This window comes from Tursiops truncatus, chromosome 8 (genome assembly GCF_011762595.2).
Source record: "Tursiops truncatus isolate mTurTru1 chromosome 8, mTurTru1.mat.Y, whole genome shotgun sequence".
Taxonomy (NCBI): domain Eukaryota; kingdom Metazoa; phylum Chordata; class Mammalia; order Artiodactyla; family Delphinidae; genus Tursiops; species Tursiops truncatus.
Genome location: NC_047041.1, coordinates 57,670,441 through 57,689,372, shown reverse-complemented (window position 1 = coordinate 57,689,372; position 18,932 = coordinate 57,670,441). Strand labels below are relative to the sequence as shown.

At 55.7% G+C, this 18,932-nt stretch overlaps 1 protein-coding gene across 2 annotated transcripts in view; it reads left to right on the top strand.

Annotated features, from left to right (window-relative positions):
* ARHGEF17 (Rho guanine nucleotide exchange factor 17) overlaps positions 1-18,932 on the top strand; it is a 58,036-nt gene that overhangs the window by 33,658 nt on the left and 5,446 nt on the right. Inside the window, exons 2-14 of one of the 2 annotated variants that reach the window (XM_033862310.2) lie at positions 4,160-4,237; positions 10,227-10,409; positions 12,822-12,938; positions 13,136-13,228; positions 13,448-13,624; positions 13,925-13,975; positions 14,224-14,333; positions 14,439-14,524; positions 16,169-16,287; positions 16,651-16,864; positions 17,414-17,487; positions 18,044-18,243; positions 18,422-18,720. In XM_033862310.2, coding sequence (XP_033718201.1) covers positions 4,160-4,237; positions 10,227-10,409; positions 12,822-12,938; positions 13,136-13,228; positions 13,448-13,624; positions 13,925-13,975; positions 14,224-14,333; positions 14,439-14,524; positions 16,169-16,287; positions 16,651-16,864; positions 17,414-17,487; positions 18,044-18,243; positions 18,422-18,720 — 1,801 coding nt within the window. The remainder of the gene's footprint in view (positions 1-4,159; positions 4,238-10,226; positions 10,410-12,821; positions 12,939-13,135; positions 13,229-13,447; positions 13,625-13,924; positions 13,976-14,223; positions 14,334-14,438; positions 14,525-16,168; positions 16,288-16,650; positions 16,865-17,413; positions 17,488-18,043; positions 18,244-18,421; positions 18,721-18,932) is intronic. The other variant, XM_073808489.1, reaches the window with a different exon arrangement.

The following is an 18,932-nucleotide window of genomic DNA, read 5'->3' as shown; positions in this document are numbered from 1 at the left end:
CCGCGCGCGGGGCTCGCCGGGCGCACTCGAGCGGAGGAGGCAACAGCGCCGCCGCGGGCCCGGCCGCCGCCATCAGATCGACGCTGGAACTGACACCGCGCGACCGCCGCTGCGGCCCGGCTGAGCCCCCGGAGAGAGCGTCGGTGGGAGGGAGGGGGCCCGTAGACCCCCGCCGCCCCGGCGCCCCTGCCCCGGCGGCAGGCCGGCCGCATGCTACAGATGGTGAAGACCCTGGCCCAGTTCACCATCGCGCTGGAAGACATGCGTGATCTGGGCCCAGCCGCCGCCTCCGCCTCCGGGGAGCCCGCCGGAGGGAGCAGCAGCGTTGACGCTGCTGAGCCCGGGGAGGCCCAGGTACGGGGAGGGGGAGGGGCAGCGAGGGACCAGGGCCAAGGCCTAGAGCTCAGGTGACCCTGGACTGGGGGAGGCACCGGCAGATGCTGGGGCTCAGGGCCGGAAACTTTGATCCCGCACACCAGCCGCCTGGCCGTGGGGCTGGGGGCTCAGTGACCAGTGATGGGGGCAGGGAGATTGAAGGTTTGTGAGGAGCCCTGGCAGGGGTGGTGTGGCTGGCAGGACGCTGAGGTTTGGTGCCAGCAGAATGCAAACTTGGGATGGCAGAAGGGCTGGCCGGCTCAGCGGGGGTGGGAGGCCTGCACCCTGAGACCCAGCCTTGGCAAGGCCTAGTGGCACTAAGCATGTGATATAGGTCTGCGTGGAGGCAGGGGCTGTCACCAGGGGTAGGTATCCTGGGCCCATAGGCTCGGGGAGAGGTTTTTTCCAGCCTCCATCTCAGGCCTGAGGCAATCCCCAGATGAATGTATGTGCTGGGGGGTAGGAGGTAGTCAGTTTTGTGCCCCTCCCCCTTGCCATCCTAACCCTGCCACTGGGCTCGCTGGGCCTGGGTGGTGTCATGCTGGGGTGGCAGTGGTGGTGTCCCGATTCCTGGCTCGGTGGTGTGTTCCCCTGCGGGGGAGGGGGAGGCTCCACAGGCTGTCTCTATGCCTTTGTGTGTCTCTCTGGAGCTGGACTCTGATTGTTCCACTCTCCTGGGCTCCAGTGAGGACTGTGGGTTTGTCCTCCTCCCCGTGCTGTGTTGTGTGTATCTCTCTCCACTGCCTCAAGTCTCTGGACTGAAGGACCTGGTTCTCAACCGGGTGACTTGGCTGCATTTTTTTTCTCTTTGCGGGGTGTCTGGCCTTTACGGCTTCTCTCCGTGTACACGCATCTCTGCCTTCACGCCGTGTGTATAGGAGTCTCGGGCTTTGGGTCATGATGTCCCAATTATACTTGTAGCAGAGGCCCTCCTCTGTCTTCCTGCTGGATCCCTTTGGCCCCGTATCCCTCTCCCCCTTCAGTGCCCCATGCAGCGAAGGTCTGCGGATGGGGCTGTTGAGGGGTGAGAGGCTCTGGGGGAGGCTGGGCCGCCTGGGCTGTCCCGCCCAGAACAGGTGGGCCTGCTGACCTGGCTGGCAGCTGCATTGCCTGCCTCCCGTTTGCCCTGGCCCCCAGCCCCACCCCCACTCACACTCACACCCGTGTCTGGGCACGTGTGGAAGGGGTGCTGGATGCAGTGACAGGGAGATGGCCTTGTTTTCCGTACCCCTACCTGACAGCTGAGTGACAACGCACTGAGCTTTCAAGCAGGGAGGAGGCTGGGAAAGGCGGCTGTTGCGGCGTCAGCCTCCCTGCATGAGTTACCCCAGCCCCGGGCCATGAGGCCCAGCAGCAGCCCTGCCTCCCTTAGGAGGCCTCCCTGCCCATGACCCTCACTGCTGGGCCTGGCAGGGCTGGGCTGGGGAAGTGAGGTGGAGGGTGCTGGCTGTACCACCCAGGGCTGAGCCTGGCCTGGTCCTACCGTCAGGGGGCTCCCTGTCCAGCAGGGAGACGGATGTCGATAAACAGCCTCGCTGAGGCAGAGGACCTGAAAGGCCCGGTGTGTGGAGAGAGCTGCCCCGCTCCCCAGCTCCTTGCTTTCCCAGCCCTAGGAGGGAGGTATTATTTGTTCCATTTCATAGAGGAGAATGTGGAAGCCCAGATGGTTAAGTGACCACCCAAGGTGACACAGCTGGTAAGGGCCAGGCTGAGGACCCTGTGGCCCACGGCTGGCTGGTCAGAGTGTGAACTCCGGATTCTTGGGCCCGAAGGCTCAGCTTGAGGGGGCTGAAGAGACTCAGGTCCCTGCTCTGCCAGCCACTGGCTGTGTGACCCCAGACAGGTCAGGTCACTTCTCTGACTTGACTTCCTCACCTGTGAAGTGGAGATAACAAGTCCTGTCACAGAGCTATGAGGGTGAGGCTGAAATGAGGCCATATCTGTGAAGTGCTGAGGTGTCCCTGCAGGAGATGGGGCATCTGGGCCTTTCCTTGGGAGGCCCTTCTGGCCCTTGATGCTCTCCCAAGCTCTTCATCCTAGGGTGGGCCTCACTGGTGCTGCCTCCTCCTGGAAGCTGCCCCGGTGTTTTAAAGGCCTCAGAAGCACTGAGGATAGATGGTCTGGCTGTAGCTGGGGCTCCGAGGCAGGGTTCAGTGCCTTCTCACCCAATAGAGCACAGGGCTGGGGGGTGGGGCAAGGCAGCCTCTTCCCCTCCCCCAAGGGGGTGTCATTCACACCCCCATCCCTGAGTTCCTAGCAGAGGAGACCACTTTTCTAAGTATGCCTCGTCATAGTACAGGCTTGGGGACAGGCATGATCCCTGAGTCCCTGGGTCGGGGGGTGGGGGGACCTAAGGTGTCCGCGAGCAGAGGGACGAGCAGTGGCTGGATCAGGCAGGCTGGACCGGCCCGGCACTTGGGCACACTCAGCAGACATACCCTGGGTGCAGTAGTGACCAAGGCAGCTCCACTGGTTGAGTCCCTGCCCTGAGGGGCTCCCAAGGGTGGGGACTAGAAGGATGCCACAGACATGGACAACCCACCATGGCATTGCCACGTGCAAAGAGCATCCACGCAGACTAGCAGGCCTTGATGGCTGGAGCCCAGACTCCAGCTGAGGCCAAGCTGAGGGGACTGGGAGGGAGAGTGGAGAGGGAAGTATAAGCCCCAGAGGTCTGGGCCCTGGGGAGTTTGGGACCTTGCTCAGGACCACTCCAGGGCTTGGAGGAGACCTAGAGTGGAGTCCTTTCCTGGGAAGGGCATCTGTTGGAGGTGCGCCACCTGGGAAGGCTTCCTGGAGGAGGAGCGGGCCAGAGGCATAGAAACTGGTGGCAGGGGGCAGTAGGTAAACTGAGTCCCAGGGGGTGGAACACAGAGAGGGCATCCTTAGACTGACTTCCAGCAAAACCTTCCCACAGAATATGGGCTGCCCTGTCAGGGATATGCACCTTGTCCCTGGGTGTGTGGTTGCAGAGTCTGGGTGACCCCTTAGGGACTCCATAATGCAGAGATCATCAGAGCCTCAGGATGGAGGTGTTGATGCCTGGATCTCCTTTTCCTCATCCTTAAAATGGGAAGAATAGTCACATATACCTCACAGAGTGGTCAAAAGGGTAAAATAATGCACAATGCTTAGAATAGTGCCTGGTGTGGAGTAAGGCTCAGTTAGCCTCTTTTACTGAGTGAACTGGGATCCAGGCTTGTCTGAGAGTGGCTGAGCCCTGCCCCCACCTTGCTGCATGACATTCAGCACTGACTTTACCTCTCTGGGCCACCTTTTCTTCATATGTAGCAGGAGGTGACATTTTTGACTTTCTGGAAGGCTGTGAAGCCCAAGGTAGGGACTGACCCCACAGTGCTGAGCCTGAAGGTGGGGTTTTCAGAGTTGGCAGCTGGAGTGGGGGGTGGCCTGGAGGCATTGACTTTCACAGATGTGAGAAGTTATTGGGTTTTTTTTGAGTTCTTTTCAGGAGCCCAACAGGGGAGCCAAGAAGTAAACAGGAGATCTCCAGATCGGCCAGTAGCCGTGGGGATGGGAGCAGAGGGGCAAGGGTTGAGGGGCACAGTCCGGGGAGGCAGGCATTTGAGTTGCAGGAGGAGGCACTGCCTGAGGGGGAGCACATGAGCACAGACCTGCAGAGTGGGGGTCCAGGGTGCTTTGCGGGGAGGACAGGCCTTGAAGACCGGGGAGAGGGCATGGATGGGCTCTCTGGGCCCGTGTGACTGAAGGTGGGGGGCGTGAGAGGAACAAGGCACTGCTCATCCTCTGCCTTCTGTCCCCCCAGGACATGCGGAAGCATGTGACCATGACCCTGCTGGACACAGAGCAGTCGTATGTGGAGTCACTGCGCACCCTGATGCAGGTGAGGCTTGAGGCTGCCCTGGCCTGGGTCCCTGAGAGCAACCATTCTGAGTCTAGGTGGCTGTCAGACATGTGGGAACAAACCCATTTTGTGGACAGGGGACTGAAGTTAGAGAGGAATGACGCTGGGGCATCCCATTCCTCCATGGGAGGAAGCCCCCTCCAGGGCAGGAGAGAATGCGGGAGGGGCCTTAATGCTGGTGGGAGCGGGGCACCCCAGGGCAGATGCTCCCTCCTCCTACCATCCTTCCACTCACCTTGGCAGCCCTGGGTCTGAGCTTGGATCTGTGAATCCCCTCTGCTTCCCCACCCCCCGCCTTCACTTTATTCATTGACTGGAAGAATATTGGTTGAATGGAATTAAATGTTAGCACCTGCTTTGTGCCAGGCCCTGTTCCAGGTGCAGGAAACACAGGGATGAATAAGAGATAAGCCTCTGCCACAGGAGGTGACAGTCCTGCTGGGGACACGGTTGAGTATATGGGCTCTCAAGGCATCAGGGGGCGCCGGGGAGGTGTGGGCTCAGGGAATTTTCCCTGGAGGAGGTGCTGGCTTCCTCCTACCCTGCCTCTCAACAGCAGGAACAGCATGTGCAAAGTCGAGTAAGGAGAGGCCTGGCACTTTCAGGGGTCCATGTGGCCGGCACAGAGCACAAAGGGTCAGTCCTGTGGTGACACTGAGGGAGCCAGCAGAGCTCACGTGGTTGGGGGCCCTCGATCCCAGGAGGAGGGTTTGGACTCTACCAAGCGCCCTGGAGACTACCGAGAGGCTTTGAGCAGGGGTGATGTGTAGCCTCCCTCATGCTTTACAAAATCTGTCTGACTGCTGGGAAGAGGGGCAGCAGAAGAGGAGGCCGCGGCCACTGAGGTCAGGCAAGGGAGGAGAAGCCACGACCAGGCCAGAGGCTGCAGGGAGGGAGAGTTGGGGACAGACATTTAGGAAGTGGACTGGTCGGGCCAGGCATGGTAACTGGTTGGCTGTGTGGGGCAAGGTGGGGAAGCCCGGGGTGATGCCTGGGCTCTGGCCTGGGCGATGAAGGCACTAGAGGAGCGCTACCTAGAACAGGTGGGGCAAGAGGGTGAGTTCAGGTTCAGATGCGTGGGTCTGGGAAAGCCCAGGATCTGGGATGCACCTGTGGGTCTGGGGCCCAGGATAGAAAGCGTGGGTCTGTGCTGAAGTGGGGCCTGGCAGTCACAGTTGAGGACAAGTTTGTTCAAGCCGCCTGGGCAGAGCAAGAGCAAAGGGTGGAAGGGAGAGCCCTGGAAACATTCAGAGTGTTCATTCATTCACTGCACAAATCCGCAACGAGCGCCTTCTGCGTAGCAGGCAGCGTTCTCTGGGGGGTTCAGCAGTGAGCGTGAGGGGTAAGGTCCTGTCTCCTGGAGCTCACAGTCTGTGGCAGAGACTGACAGTAACCAGGCAGACCATGCATGAGGACAAATGGTGATGCAAAAGTGCACGGAGAGTATCCTTAGTGTATTTTTCAACCTTAAAAAGGAAGGAAATTCTGACACATGCTACAACAAGTTCTTTGACATTATGCTAAGTGCACTAAGCCAGTCACAAAAGGACAAATACTGAATGATTCCACTTATATGGGGTACGTAGAATGGCCAAATTCATAAAGACAGAAAGTAGAATGGGATTGCCAGTGGCGGGGGGAAGGGGAAATGGGGAGTTGGTGTTTAATGGGTACAGAGTTTCAGTTGGGGAAGATGAAAAGAAGTTGTGGAGATGAATGGTGGTGATGGTTCCATAACATGAATTTTCTTTCTTTGGTTCGTTTCCTTCCTTCCTTCTTTTTTTTGTCTCTCTCTCTTTCCTGTGTTGGTCTTTGTTGCTGTGTGGGCTTTCTCTAGTTGCGGCGAGCGGGGGCTACTCTTCGTTGCGGTGCGCGGGCTTCTCATTGTGGTGGCTTCTCTTGTTGCGGAGCACGGGCTCTAGGCCCACGGGGTTCAGTAGTTGTGGCACGCAGGCTCAGTAGTTGAGGCACATGGGCTTAGTTGCTCTGTGGCATGTGGGATCTTCCTGGGCCAGGGCTCAAACCCGTGTCCCCTGCATTGGCAGGCGGATTCTTAACCACTGTGCCACCAGGGAAATCCCGACATGAATGTACTTTAATGTGGGCATACTGAACTGTTCACTTAAAAATGTTTAAAATGGCAAATTTTATGCTATGTATATTTTACCACAAAAATACATTGCTTTTATGCATATATATTTTTTAAATGCATAGGGAGATGAGAACACAGACTGGGGGTATGCCCTGGTGTCGGGGGCCAGAGTGTTGGGGGCCAGAGTGTTGGGTGTTTAGCTGAGACCTGAAGGGTGGGTAGGAGTTAAGTAAAGGGAGAGCCCGGAGGGAGTTGTTCCAGGCGGAGAGCACCGCGGGAACAATGGCTAGGAGGCTGGAGGAAACCTAGAGTAGCTAGGGATGGGGAGGTGGCCAGTGTGGCTGCTGGGTAAGGAGCTGGCCTTTACTGTGAGTACAAGGAAGTAACAGGAGGGCCATAACTGGAATTCCACCTTTAAGAGGTGCCCCTGCCTGCCAGGCAGGAGTAGACATGCAGGGGTCTGAGGGGTCCTTTGTCGTCCCCTAGGTGGGAGTCAAAGGCATGGGAGTCAGACAGTCCAGGGATTGAGTCACTTGCCTCCCTTCTGGGTGATGCTAGCCTGATCACCTCACCCCTCTGAGCCTCTGTGTTTTTGTCTGCAAGATGTAACTAATCATCCCCTTCTCTCAGCGCGAAGATTAAAAGGTGATGGGGCTGGGCGTGCCTCCCTACCTCCGAGTCTCCAGGCTGCAGGGCTGCACACGTGGAGGCTTGCAGGGCCTGCGGGTGGAAGAGCTAAGGGAGGATGGTGCTGGGTGGGGAAGGGTGCAGGTGAGCCAAGACAGTGTCAGCTGAAGCCAGCTGTCACTCGAGGCAGCCCTGGTGTGTTGGAGGGACTGAGGTCCAGCCCAGGGGTGCGGAGCACAGCTCTGGAGCCAGGCCCCCAGTGTTCAAACTTGGCACTACCTCTTGACCAGCCATGTGACGTGGAACAAGTTACATATCCAGTCTCTTGCCTCTGTTTCCTTGTCTGTTGAGTGGGAATAATAATAGTACATGTCTCAGGTGCAGATTATGAGATGCGTGAATAACTTAGCATACTGCCTGGCAATTCTGCCTGCATACATGCATGTGTGTGTGAGTGTGTGTATGTAAAGTCACCTTTAATCCTTGTATTAACCTTGTGAGGCAGATATTGTAATGCTCTTCTTCATCTGAGGAAATGAAGGCTCAAAGAGGTTAAGAAACCTGCCCAGGGTCATCCATCTATTAAGTGGTAACAGACTGTTAAGTCTCTTTGGGCTGCTGTAATAAAAATTCCCTAGACTGGGTGGCTTAAACAAATTGAAATTTATTTCTCATAGTTTTGGAGGCTGGGAAGTCCAAGGTCAAAGTGCTGGCAGATTCATTGCTGGTGAGGACTAGCTTCCTGGTCTATGGACGGCTCTTTTCACTGTGTCTTCTTCCATGGTGAAAGGGCTGAGGGAGCTCTCTGGAGCCTCTTTTAAAGGGCGCGAATCCCATTCACAAGAGCTTGACCGTCATGACCTTCTTACCTCCCAAAGGCCCCACCTCCAAATAACCACCGCATCAGGGATTAGGTTTCAACATACGAATTTTGGGGGGACACATTCAGACCGTAGCAAGTAGTACTAAGAGCTGACATTTATTGAGTGCTTGATATGTGTGTGTTACATAAGTTAATTCATATAAACCTCACTATAAACCCCCATTTTACAGATGGTAAAACTAAGCACAGAGAAGTAAGGCAACTTGCTTAGGTTCACAGAGCTAGGACGTGCCATAGCCTGGGTTGAATCCCTGTCAGTCTCACTCCACGGTGCTCCCTAAGCATAGGTGATATTCAAACTGAGATTGGACTCTACAGCCCCGGTGTTGCCTTCGTAGTGACCACTGCCACCCAAATTGATTGGTATTGTTCCTGCAGACCAGGAGTTTAAAATGAAGAAAGAAGTTAAATGCCAAGGTTAACAGCCAGAAAGAGGTGGGATTTGAACCCAGGTCCCAAGGCTGCACCCATTCCTCAGTGTCACCCTCAACCTTGGAGTCTTTCTTCAACTCACACTTCCTAGCTAACAACCCCTTTTCCCTGACCAACCCCCTGTCTTATTTCCCACTGCACTTACTACCTTCTGATATACTGTGTGATAATTTTGTTATTTATGGTGCTTATTTTCCACCTCCTTCCACTAAATTGTCAACTGCACAAGCACAGGGACTTTTGTTTGCCCACAGATGCAGCCTGCGCTTAGAAGGCTGGACACACAGTAGTTGCTCAACGAGTATGTGGTGAGTGAAATGCAGGTGCTGGCTCCTAGCAGGTTCTGCATCGGGTTCCCAGTCACTGTTTATTCTTTCCTGCCACTGTGTGCAGGCTTCTTTGTGAGGCGCTGGGACCTGGAAGTGAGCGGTTTAGCTCCTGCTGCTTGGGCAACAGACCTTGGCACAGATCCGGCCCTGGTTCAGACTAGCCTAGGAGCTATGAGAGGGAGGCCGCCTGTCTCCTCACCAACCTTTTCAGAATCCCAAATCAGGCGAGAGGATACTGTTGAGCTTTACTTTCTCAAGCTTGTTTTACAACAAGCTAGGTTTTTTAAATGTTTGATATAAATTTTTTTGCAGCATTCCGTATACTTTTTCAAACCGCCTTGTTTCTTTGGCTTGTAGTTACAGTTTAGGCCAGTAGAGGGCGACATCTAAATGAGACAGCAGCCACTGAGCAGGGCTATTCATGCTCAGGAAACGCCACTGAATGTAGATTTGAGGTGAAAAATGGAAGTTTTAGTCGCTGATTGACCAGAAGATCTGAAGACTGTGAAAACAGTGTTCAGATAGTGTCAACTAAGCCTTCAGTAACTTTCCATATGCCCCCCCATACACCCCCCCGCTTTATTTTCCCCACAGCAATTAACGCCTTTTAATTTACCACAGAACTTCCACATGTAGTCAATTCTAAGACACATTCTTCACATTATACCATCTCTGAAATTCAGGTTCATTCTATAATTGATGGCCTATAATAACTTAATTGGCAGCAAATTTTTCTGAGATAAATAAGATTAATGATGCCTCTAAAACGGATAATTAATAAGAATCTGCTGTATAAAAAAATTAATTTAAAAAAAAAGTCAGTTACATAGGACCATGTATTGTCTGATTTCATTTATATGAACCACCCAGAAAAGGCAAATCCATAGAGAAAGTAGATTAGTGGTTGCCAAGGGCTGGAAGGGTTGTAGGGAGTGGGGAGTGAGTGACTGTTAATGGGGATGGGATTTCTTTTGGGAAGATAATGAAAATGTTCTAAAATTGATTGTGGTGATAGTTGCATAACTGCGAACATACTAAAAACCATTGCATTGTATATTCTAAAAGAGTGACTTGTGTGGAATGTGAATTATAGTTCAATAAAATTGTTTTTCAAAAAAAAGATTAATGATACATCTTAAATTTGATGAAATGTGGTTTTATTTATTTATTTTATTCGTGTGTTTAATCTGACTAGATTGTATGCTCTATCGGGGCAGGGATTTTGATCTTTCTTGTTCACTGCTGTCTCCCAGTTCTTAGAACAGTGCCTGGCACATAGTAAGTGCTCAGAAAAATAATTGCCGAATTAATGTGTGGGGTCTCCCAGGAGCCCAGTCTTCATGCTTTCCTCACTCCAAGCTCATGCATCCAACAGATCTTTCCCAAGACCCCTCACCCCCATCCTGTGCCAGGCCCTAGGCGGCAGAGTGAGGGGCATAGGAATAGATCTTCCCATTTCCCTCCCAGAGCTCCGAGTCTAATGAGGGAGATCCGGGAGGCAGGGCCAGTGAGCTGCAGGCCCAGTTGATTTTGTGTGTGCCTATGCTGGTGGGTTGGGGTGCCATCTCTCTGAGGGAACCTGTACTGACCCTGTGGGTCCCCCAGGGCTATATGCAGCCACTGAAGCAGCCAGAGAACTCCTTGCTATGTGACCCGTCGCTGGTGGATGAGATTTTTGACCAGATCCCGGAGCTCCTGGCGCACCATGAACAGTTCCTGGAGCAAGTGCGGCACTGCGTGCAGACCTGGCATGCCCAGCAGAAGGTGGGAGACCTCCTTGTCCAGTCGGTGAGTGGCCCTGCTGTCTACTGCTATAGCCCCCACAAGCTCTGGCCTCTCCTAGGAGGGGCTGGGTGCTGCCATGGACCCCTCCACCCCTCCTGGAGACTGACTCTGATCCCTGATCCAACCCCAGAACTTGACCAGACACTGGTAGTGACCCCAGATCCTGGATTGACCTGAACCTGGACACTGTCCAGCCCTAGAGCTTGGCTGGACTCTGGCATGGATCCCACCCCCAACCAGACACTGACCCTGACCTTGGACCCAATCCCAGTTGCTGGCACTGACCTGACCCTACTCCTGACCCTGAGCTGCCACTGACCGTGACCCAGACCTCAAATGGATGCTCTTCCTGACCTACCTTAACCTGAATGTAAACAGTTGCCCTGATCCTGACCCTGGACTCGGGCTTGATGTTGACACTGGCCTAGTCTTCTAGCTCTTTTCTCTATCAGGCATTTTAATAATAATGGCTATTTGGCACTTATTATGTGCTAGGCATTCTAAATACATTGTACATGTCAACAGCACTAAGGAGAAAGGTATGATTATTCCCAAGTTTAAAGTTGATGACTCTGGGAATTCCCTGGCAGTCCAGTGGTTAGGACTCTGCACTTTCACTGCCTAGGGCCCAGGTTTGATCCCTAGTCGGGGAAGTAAGATCCTGCGAGCTCTGCGGGGCATGGCCAAAGAAAACCCACAAAAGACAAACAAACTAAAAATAAAGTTTATGACTCTGCCATGTAGAGAGAGAAAAAGTAACCTGATCAAAGTCAGTTAGTAAGTGGTGGAGGATTCACCCTCAAGAAACCTGGTTCCAGCGCCCACGCTCTACCCTACCCCATCCGCCCTTTCACCACGGACAGGACTTCCTTCTGCCTGTGAGTTTTTCAAGATCCTGCAATAGTGATTGGGACCTTAGGAAAGGTGTTGGCTTCAGAGTTCAAAAAGGACTGCAAAAGCAAAACTAATGAACATTCAACTAAATGTTTGTCAAACATAACAAGCCATTTTCTTTAATTGTTAAATTTAGTATTCATTTACATGAATTTAATTCCATTTGAAAAAACTTCAGTTACATTTTGTTATTTTGCCAGAATTCCCAAAAAAGCATGATGATGGATGAGAAATCCTAGCGAAGCACAAACTGAATGTTTACTCAGAGCCAAATAATTCAAAAGTAAAATTGTAAAACTCCTTCCAAAAAATTCTACTAGCAAAAAAACACCTTATCTATTTTTATGTGATGTGGGTGTGTTTGCATGTGTTTGTGATGTTGTGGGGTGGACCTTGGGCCTAAGAAGGTCCCTGCTGACCTGCAAATCGATGTGACGAGAACCTTGGCCCGGTGGTGGTGGGACCCCAGCTTGAGTGCTGACATCTCCAGCCCATCACAACCCTCACTGTCACTGGGTTCATCCCCCTGCCTGGACCTTGATGCTGACCAAGGACAGCAGTGGAAGTCTATGCTGACGGAGGGCTCAGCATAGGGTGCCCTGTCCCAGGATCGGGGGTGGGGTGGTTTGAGGGGCTGTCTTCCTCCCTGAGCTGCTTCAGCCTCTGCTCTGCTCTCAGTACATCTGGGGTAGGGGAACAAGTGGCCTCTATAACCTAGAACCATGGATTTGGAGGCCCAGAGGGGGCCAGAAACAGCACCACAGGTCACCTGGTCCATCCATGGTGCAGCTGAGACAGGAACTGGGGTGTCAGAACTTGCAGCCAGGGCTTCTGACCGAGAATATCCACATTTAGCCCAGCCATCAGCCAGCCAGCAGGTATTAGCCACCAGGCAGTGTGTGCCAGCCCTGAGCAGGGCTTTACTAGGAGGGATGGGAGCACCTGTCTCCTTGGAGAGGGAAGACTTGTCTTGGGGGATCAGGGAGGCCGGAGGCCAGGTATAGTTCCAGGCAGAGCCCTTGTCAGGGCAGGGAGTACTTCCTGGAGGCGGCAGAACTGGAGCTCAGCCTTAGGGTGGGTGAGATTTGGATGCGGGCAAGGACCTTCCTGGTGGAGGGAATTACATGAGCAAAAGCCACGCAGCGGGAAAGAGCCTGTGTCACTCAGAGGAGGGAGACCTGGCTGGCTGGACTTGGTGGGGTTGGAGACCAGAGGATGGCAAAGCCCAGCCTGAAGAGAGAGAACCTGGTCTGTGCTCACAGAACATATCCAGGCACACATATGTACATGTGCATACGAACACACACAGATAAGAAACGTGTGTGCGTGCACACGCTTAATCACACAGGCACACATATGACATGTACACATGACACAGGAGCACATGCCCAATCCCTTAGAGACCATATCATTTCCAGATGGAGAGAAAAGATGTTGGCTCGCAAATCAGTGGAAACCAGGACAGGGTGAGGTGGGGTAGGGGACACCTTGAGGGTCCCCAACCTGCCTCTTCACCCACAGTTCTCCAAGGACGTCCTGGTCAACATCTACTCTGCCTATGTCGATAACTTTCTCAATGCAAAGGACGCCGTGCGTGTGGCTAAGGAGGCGAGGCCTGCCTTTCTCAAGTTCCTGGAGGTACTGGGGCCAGGCAGGGGGATGGAGGCCACCCTCTGTGGGCCAGCTTTGGGGGCCCCAGGAGCCCTACCCTGTAGACCATCGTCTGCCCTCGGGCTGAGCTGGGGGGGGGCTTGCTGGGGACCTGTCCCAGGACATTTCCATCTTTGCATGTCATTCCTCACTTGGGTGCCCATCCACCCTGTTTTGGGTTTCAGCAAAGCATGCGTGAGAACAAGGAGAAGCAGGCACTGTCCGACCTCATGATCAAGCCCGTGCAGCGGATCCCACGCTATGAGCTTCTGGTGAAGGTGGGCATGGGGCTGGGTGGGCAGGTGGGCAAAGCCTGGAGGCATGTGGGGATGCAGGGGGCTCTGTGGCCCCCACTTGGTGGAGACACAGGGGTCAGGTAGGAAAGGAAGTCCTCTCTGGAGTCTACCCCCAGTCCCTCCTCTTCCAGCAGTCACTGTGGGGCCCCAGGGCCTGACAGGGGCAGCTAAGCAGAGGTCTGGTGCCCACTCCCACCCCAGGACCTCCTGAAGCACACGCCTGAGGACCACCCGGACCACCCGCTCCTGCTGGATGCGCAGCGCAGCATCAAGCAGGTGGCTGAACGCATCAACAAGGGCGTGCGGAGTGCCGAGGAGGCAGAGCGTCACGCCCGTGTGCTGCAGGAGATCGAGGCCCACATCGAGGGCATGGAGGATGTGAGTGCCGCCCCGCCCCACTCCACCCATGCCTGGTTCCAACCTGGAACTGTGGCCATGTCCACGTCCATAGCAGCGTCTGCATTGTGTTTGCGTCCATCTCTGTCTACATCTGTGTCCTCTCCCGTGTCTGTTTCTGGCCACGTATCCCGTGGCCTGACAACACAGCATCAAGAGGGTGGACAAGATGTTGCTTCCACTGACCTGGCCCGTGGAGCGGGGCCAAGGGGTCACCGGGGTCTGGGGAGGGGAGGGAGTCATAATGAGCCTTCAAGATCCCTTGTCCCTCCTGCCCCACAGCTCCAGGCCCCTCTGCGGCGGTTCCTGAGGCAGGAGATGGTCATTGAAGTGGTAAGAAGTGTCCCGTTATCTGCCCACCCGTCGCTACCTCCCTGCTTTCTCCACACTTCTGCTCACAGCCTCTGCCCACCGGCCTCCTGCTCTTCCACCCCAGCAGGAGCCCTGGGTCATGTCCCAACTCTGCCTCTGCCTCTGGGCATGCAGGAGAGCCCTCCCCCTCCCTGGGCCTGGCTGTCCCCTTGGGCACGGTGGGCAGGAGGGTGGGCCTCTGGGCCTGAATCCTGCATCGGTCCCCACAGAAGGCAGTCGGTGGCAAGAAGGACCGGTCCCTCTTCCTGTTCACGGACCTCATCATCTGCACCACCCTGAAGCGGAAGTCAGGCTCCCTGCGGCGCAGCTCCATGAGCCTGTGAGTGGCCGGGATACGGTTGGGGAGCTCGGGCAGCGGGAGCGGTTGTCCCTCCGTGGGCCCACTCCCCAGCCCTGGCCAGAGCACCCCCTCGGCTCCCCACAGGTACACGGCAGCCAGCGTCATTGACACGGCCAGCAAGTACAAGCTGCTGTGGAAGCTGCCACTGGAAGACGCAGACATCATCAAAGGTGGGGCTGGCTCAGGCCTGCCCGGGCTTCTGGGCTTTGGGGGTCTTCCTCTGAGAAACCTGCCTGGAGGGTTTGCGCTGTGGTCAGGTTGGCTGGCCATCTATCTGCTTTTCTGCTTTCTGGCCTCACTTTCCCATCCTGTCCAAGGGGGCTGACGTGCGGGATCCAGTTTGTGCCCTGCAGAGCCGGACCAGCGCCTGTCCGTGCAGACCACCTTCTGACTGGGCAGGGGCCTGCCATGGGCTAGCAGGTGGACTAGGCTGCGGTGGTGCAGGGAGCGCAGACATACCTGTAGCCTTGATTCCGTGCACAAGCGCACTTAGGCGCCTCATGGTAGATGGTGGCGCACTGTTCTGGGCCACCAGTTTTGTGCCTGGGGAACAGACTCACTCAAGTCAGTCCAGTCAAAAGGCTGGTTGGAATGAGCCTTTTGTTTGGGGCTGAGACTGTTGGGAGCTGAGGCAGTGGCTTCAAAGAACGGCTCCTCCGGCTGTGTGTGTCTGTCCCTCCCCCCTCCTCCCCCACTCCCCTCTGGGCCGGTTCTCACTGCTGTCAGCTTTCTCTGCCTCCTCCGAACTCCTGTGATCCATCATGGCCTTTTCTGCATTGTGGCCTTTCTCGCTCAGCTGTTAGCCCCAGCTGCTCCAGGATGCGCAGTTCACCTTCCTGAGTGGGGTGGTGGTTCTGGGATGGTGGTGAAGGCACCTCTGGACCGGCAGGCAGGTCAGGCCCAGACTCTGTCCCTGAGCTCACTTGAGGTGGCCCTCGGGGTGAGGGAGAGGCTCACTCAGCCCCTAGGTGAACCCAGGCCTGCCCCACACGGGCCTCTATGTAGGAAGACAAGCTGATTATTGGTCCAGCTCATCTCTTCTCACCAGAGAAAAGACCGGTGGAGAAAATGACTACCTTTAGGTTAGGTGTCCACACCTGGTCCAGTCAGCTGTGGCCAGAGAGGGCCAGGGTCATAGGGAAGAAAGCGTGGCTGCCCAGGTGGGGGAGGGTTCTGGGGGAACAGTTTCCCCTCAGACGGAGCAGGAGATATCCTCAGCCCTGGCTTGTCTAGTGCACTCCGCTGCTGTCTACTCAGCCCATTGGTGGGCCACTGGTCCAGGGCGTTCGCCCCCAGCCAGGCCTGTAGGGCCAGCTACTTGGCAGTGGTCAGGTACGGGATAGGACCAGAGGATCTAGGTCGTCAGCTCATTGCTCCCTCCTGTGTGGGGGAATTGAGTCCCTGGTCAGCAAATTTGACTGCCGGAGGCTCTGCCTGCCCAGCTGACTCCCCTGTGGGAGGCTGTACCACCCAACACTCCAGTGTCAGCTGGAGACTGCATAACCTGCAGAGCCGTCTGCTGTTTATTCTTTGTGCTCTTCCAGGGAGTTCTCCAAGGGACCGACACCCTGTGCCAGGTGGCTGTGAATCAGGCCCAGTCCCCTGCTCTTGGGCCTGGAGGTTCTGTCCAAGCTGCCCATTAACTTTGGGGTTAATGTTAACCTGAGGTCTTGCGGTTTACAAGCTGTCAGTTAGTCAGGCTGTTCCCTGCACCCAACTGCAAGTTGTGAGGGGAGGGGAGGGGAGGAGTGTCTGTCCAAGCCTGACCTTGTCTGTGTCTGGATCTGCCCATGGCCTTCCTCTGTCCCCACTAGGGGCATCCCAAGCCGCCAATCGAGAGAACATCCAGAAAGCCATCAGCCGCTTGGACGAGGACCTGACCACCCTGGGCCAGATGAGCAAGCTCTCTGAGAGCCTCGGTTTCCCCCACCAGGTCTGCGCCTTCTGCCTGAGATTCCCTAACCCAGTCTGAAGGAGAAATAACAGCCTTGTCATTTGCCTGAGGGAGAGGACATCGCTGTCAGTTACCTGAGGGGGAAAATACAGCCTCACCCCATCTGAAGGAAGTCATGTGTTCCAGGCCTGAGGATGGAGACACAGCTCCATCCGCAGCTGGGGGAGGAGAGAGGGCCCATCATGTCTATGGGAGCGATCCAGGCTACCTCGTGGTCTCAGGGGGGAAACAGAGTCCCATTTTCTGTCTGAGGGAAAAGGCAGACCCCCAGTCCCATCCCCAGGGCAGGATCAGGCTGTGGGGAGAAGTGAGGCCCTGAAGCCTGGGCCCTCATCCCTGCAGAGCCTAGATGATGCACTACGGGACCTCTCGGCTGCCATGCACCGGGACTTGTCGGAGAAGCAGGCACTGTGCTATGCGCTTTCCTTCCCTCCTACCAAGCTGGAGCTGTGCACCACGAGGCCCGAGGGCACCGACTCCTTCATCTTTGAGTTCCCTCACCCTGATGCCCGCCTTGGCTTCGAGCAGGCCTTTGATGAGGCCAAGAGGAAACTGGGTAAGCCAGGGCCCGGGCCAGCGCCCTCCTCCCAGAACCTCCAGGAAGTGGGCAGCACCTTGTAGCTGTCTGTGACATCAGGAGCCAGAAATCCCGAGACTGCTATGTCCTATGTTCCAGTCCCTGCTGGTGGGAGGGTGGACTTAGACTTCTGCAGAGAAATATAGGACTTCCCCAGGACGTCCTCCTTGGCAGGGATTCTGTGGATAAGGTCAGCTTAGGGCAGGGGCCCTATCACGGGAGTGGATGGCCGGGACCTCCCCCCTAGCGCCCCCCCCCCCCCCCCCCCGCCCACACACACACTGAGCAGGCCTGGATCAGGGAAAGCTGTTGATTGAGGTCCATAGAAAATCCTTAGAGACCTCTGGGTCTACCTCTTTCATTGTACAGATGGGAAAATTGAGGGCAAGGACAAGTAGGACATAACCCACAGCCACCTCATTCTCCCTGGAGAGACCCTGAGAGGCAGGAGAGGAAGGGAGACAGGTGAGGTAAGGACCAGGGTGAGGTGGGTGCTAAGTAGTGTCTGTCTGTCCATCTCCACTACAGCCTCCAGCAAAAGCTGTCTAGACCCTGAGTTCCTGAAGGCCATTCCCATCATGAAAACCCGCAGCGGCATGCAGGTGTGTGTATGCACCTGGGTAGGTGGGGGCATGTAGTCTAAGCCAGCATGTGTTCGTGTGTTTTTGTTCTGTGTACAGCATCATGTACATGTCTTGCACATTGCAGTGGCTCCCTATGTCTTTGTACAGCTCTCTGCACAAGCACATGGACAGTGCATGTGTGTCCCATGTATATGGGTACATTTGTGCATGTATGTATCTGTGCATGTGAACAGAACTATACCATTGATGTGAAAGTGTCTCATTTATGTGCTTGTATAAGTCTGCATACATATGGACAAAAGTTACCATTTTTCGCATTTGTTACACGTACATGTATGTGTGATCATATTTGGAGTAGATATATGTGTACACACATATATGAATATATGATGCCTATATCACAGAGGGATGTGTGCATTTGATGTGTAAAGAGTGTCACGTGTGCTGTATGTGTGCACGTGTATGCAGAGGGTGTGTTGAGAATCCAAACACACCCACGAGGGCCTGGAGAGCAGTGTGGAGTTGGCAGCAGTTCCTCCATTCATCTTCCCCTATCCTTTGGCGCTTTCCGCAGTTCTCATGCGCAGCCCCGACCCTGAGCAGCTGCCCAGAGCCCACGCCCGAGGTGTGGGTGTGCAACAGCGACGGGTACGTGGGCCAGGTGTGCCTGCTGAGCCTGCGCGCCGAGCCTGACGTGGAGGCCTGCATCGCCGTCTGCTCCGCCCGCATCCTCTGCATCGGGGCCGTGCCAGGCCTGCAGCGCCGGTGCCACAGGTGAGGCGCCGGCCGGCCGGGGCCTGGGGACGGGGTCCCCGCCCCCAACACACACAGCGGCCGCTCCGACGTGGTGTGGGCGTGTCCTGGGAATGTGGGCGGGGCCTGGAGGGCGGGCCGGCGAGTGCGGCAGAACCTGGCTACTAGCGGTCCTCGTCCCCACCGCTTCGTCTCGCAGGGAGCGGACTGCGTCTCTGAGGAACCCCCCAGAGACGGCACCCGAGCCCACCGGGCCGGAACTGGACGTCGAGGCGGCAGACGAGGAAGCGGCGACGCTGGCCGAGCCGGGGCCCCAGCCCTGCCTGCACATTTCCATTGCGGGCTCGGGCCTGGAGATGGCACCAGGTCCCCCAGAGGGTGACCCCCGCCCGGAGTTGGTGCCCTTTGACAGTGACTCTGACGATGAGTCTTCGCCCAGCCCCTCAGGGACCCTGCAGAGCCAGGCCAGCCGGTCCACCATCTCGTCTAGCTTTGGCAGTGAGTATCCAGCTGGGGCTGTCAGGCAGGGTGGACTGCCCAGAGCAGGGGGCAGCCCAGCTGTTAGTGATGGGTGAGTAGGGATGGGCATAGGCGAAGGCATGGAATCAAGCCTCAGGATGTTGGCACAGAGAGCACTGGGGGCAGCGGCTATGACAGCAAGGATCCAGAGAGCATGGGATAGTCCGGCTGGATCCTGAGGACCAGTTGAG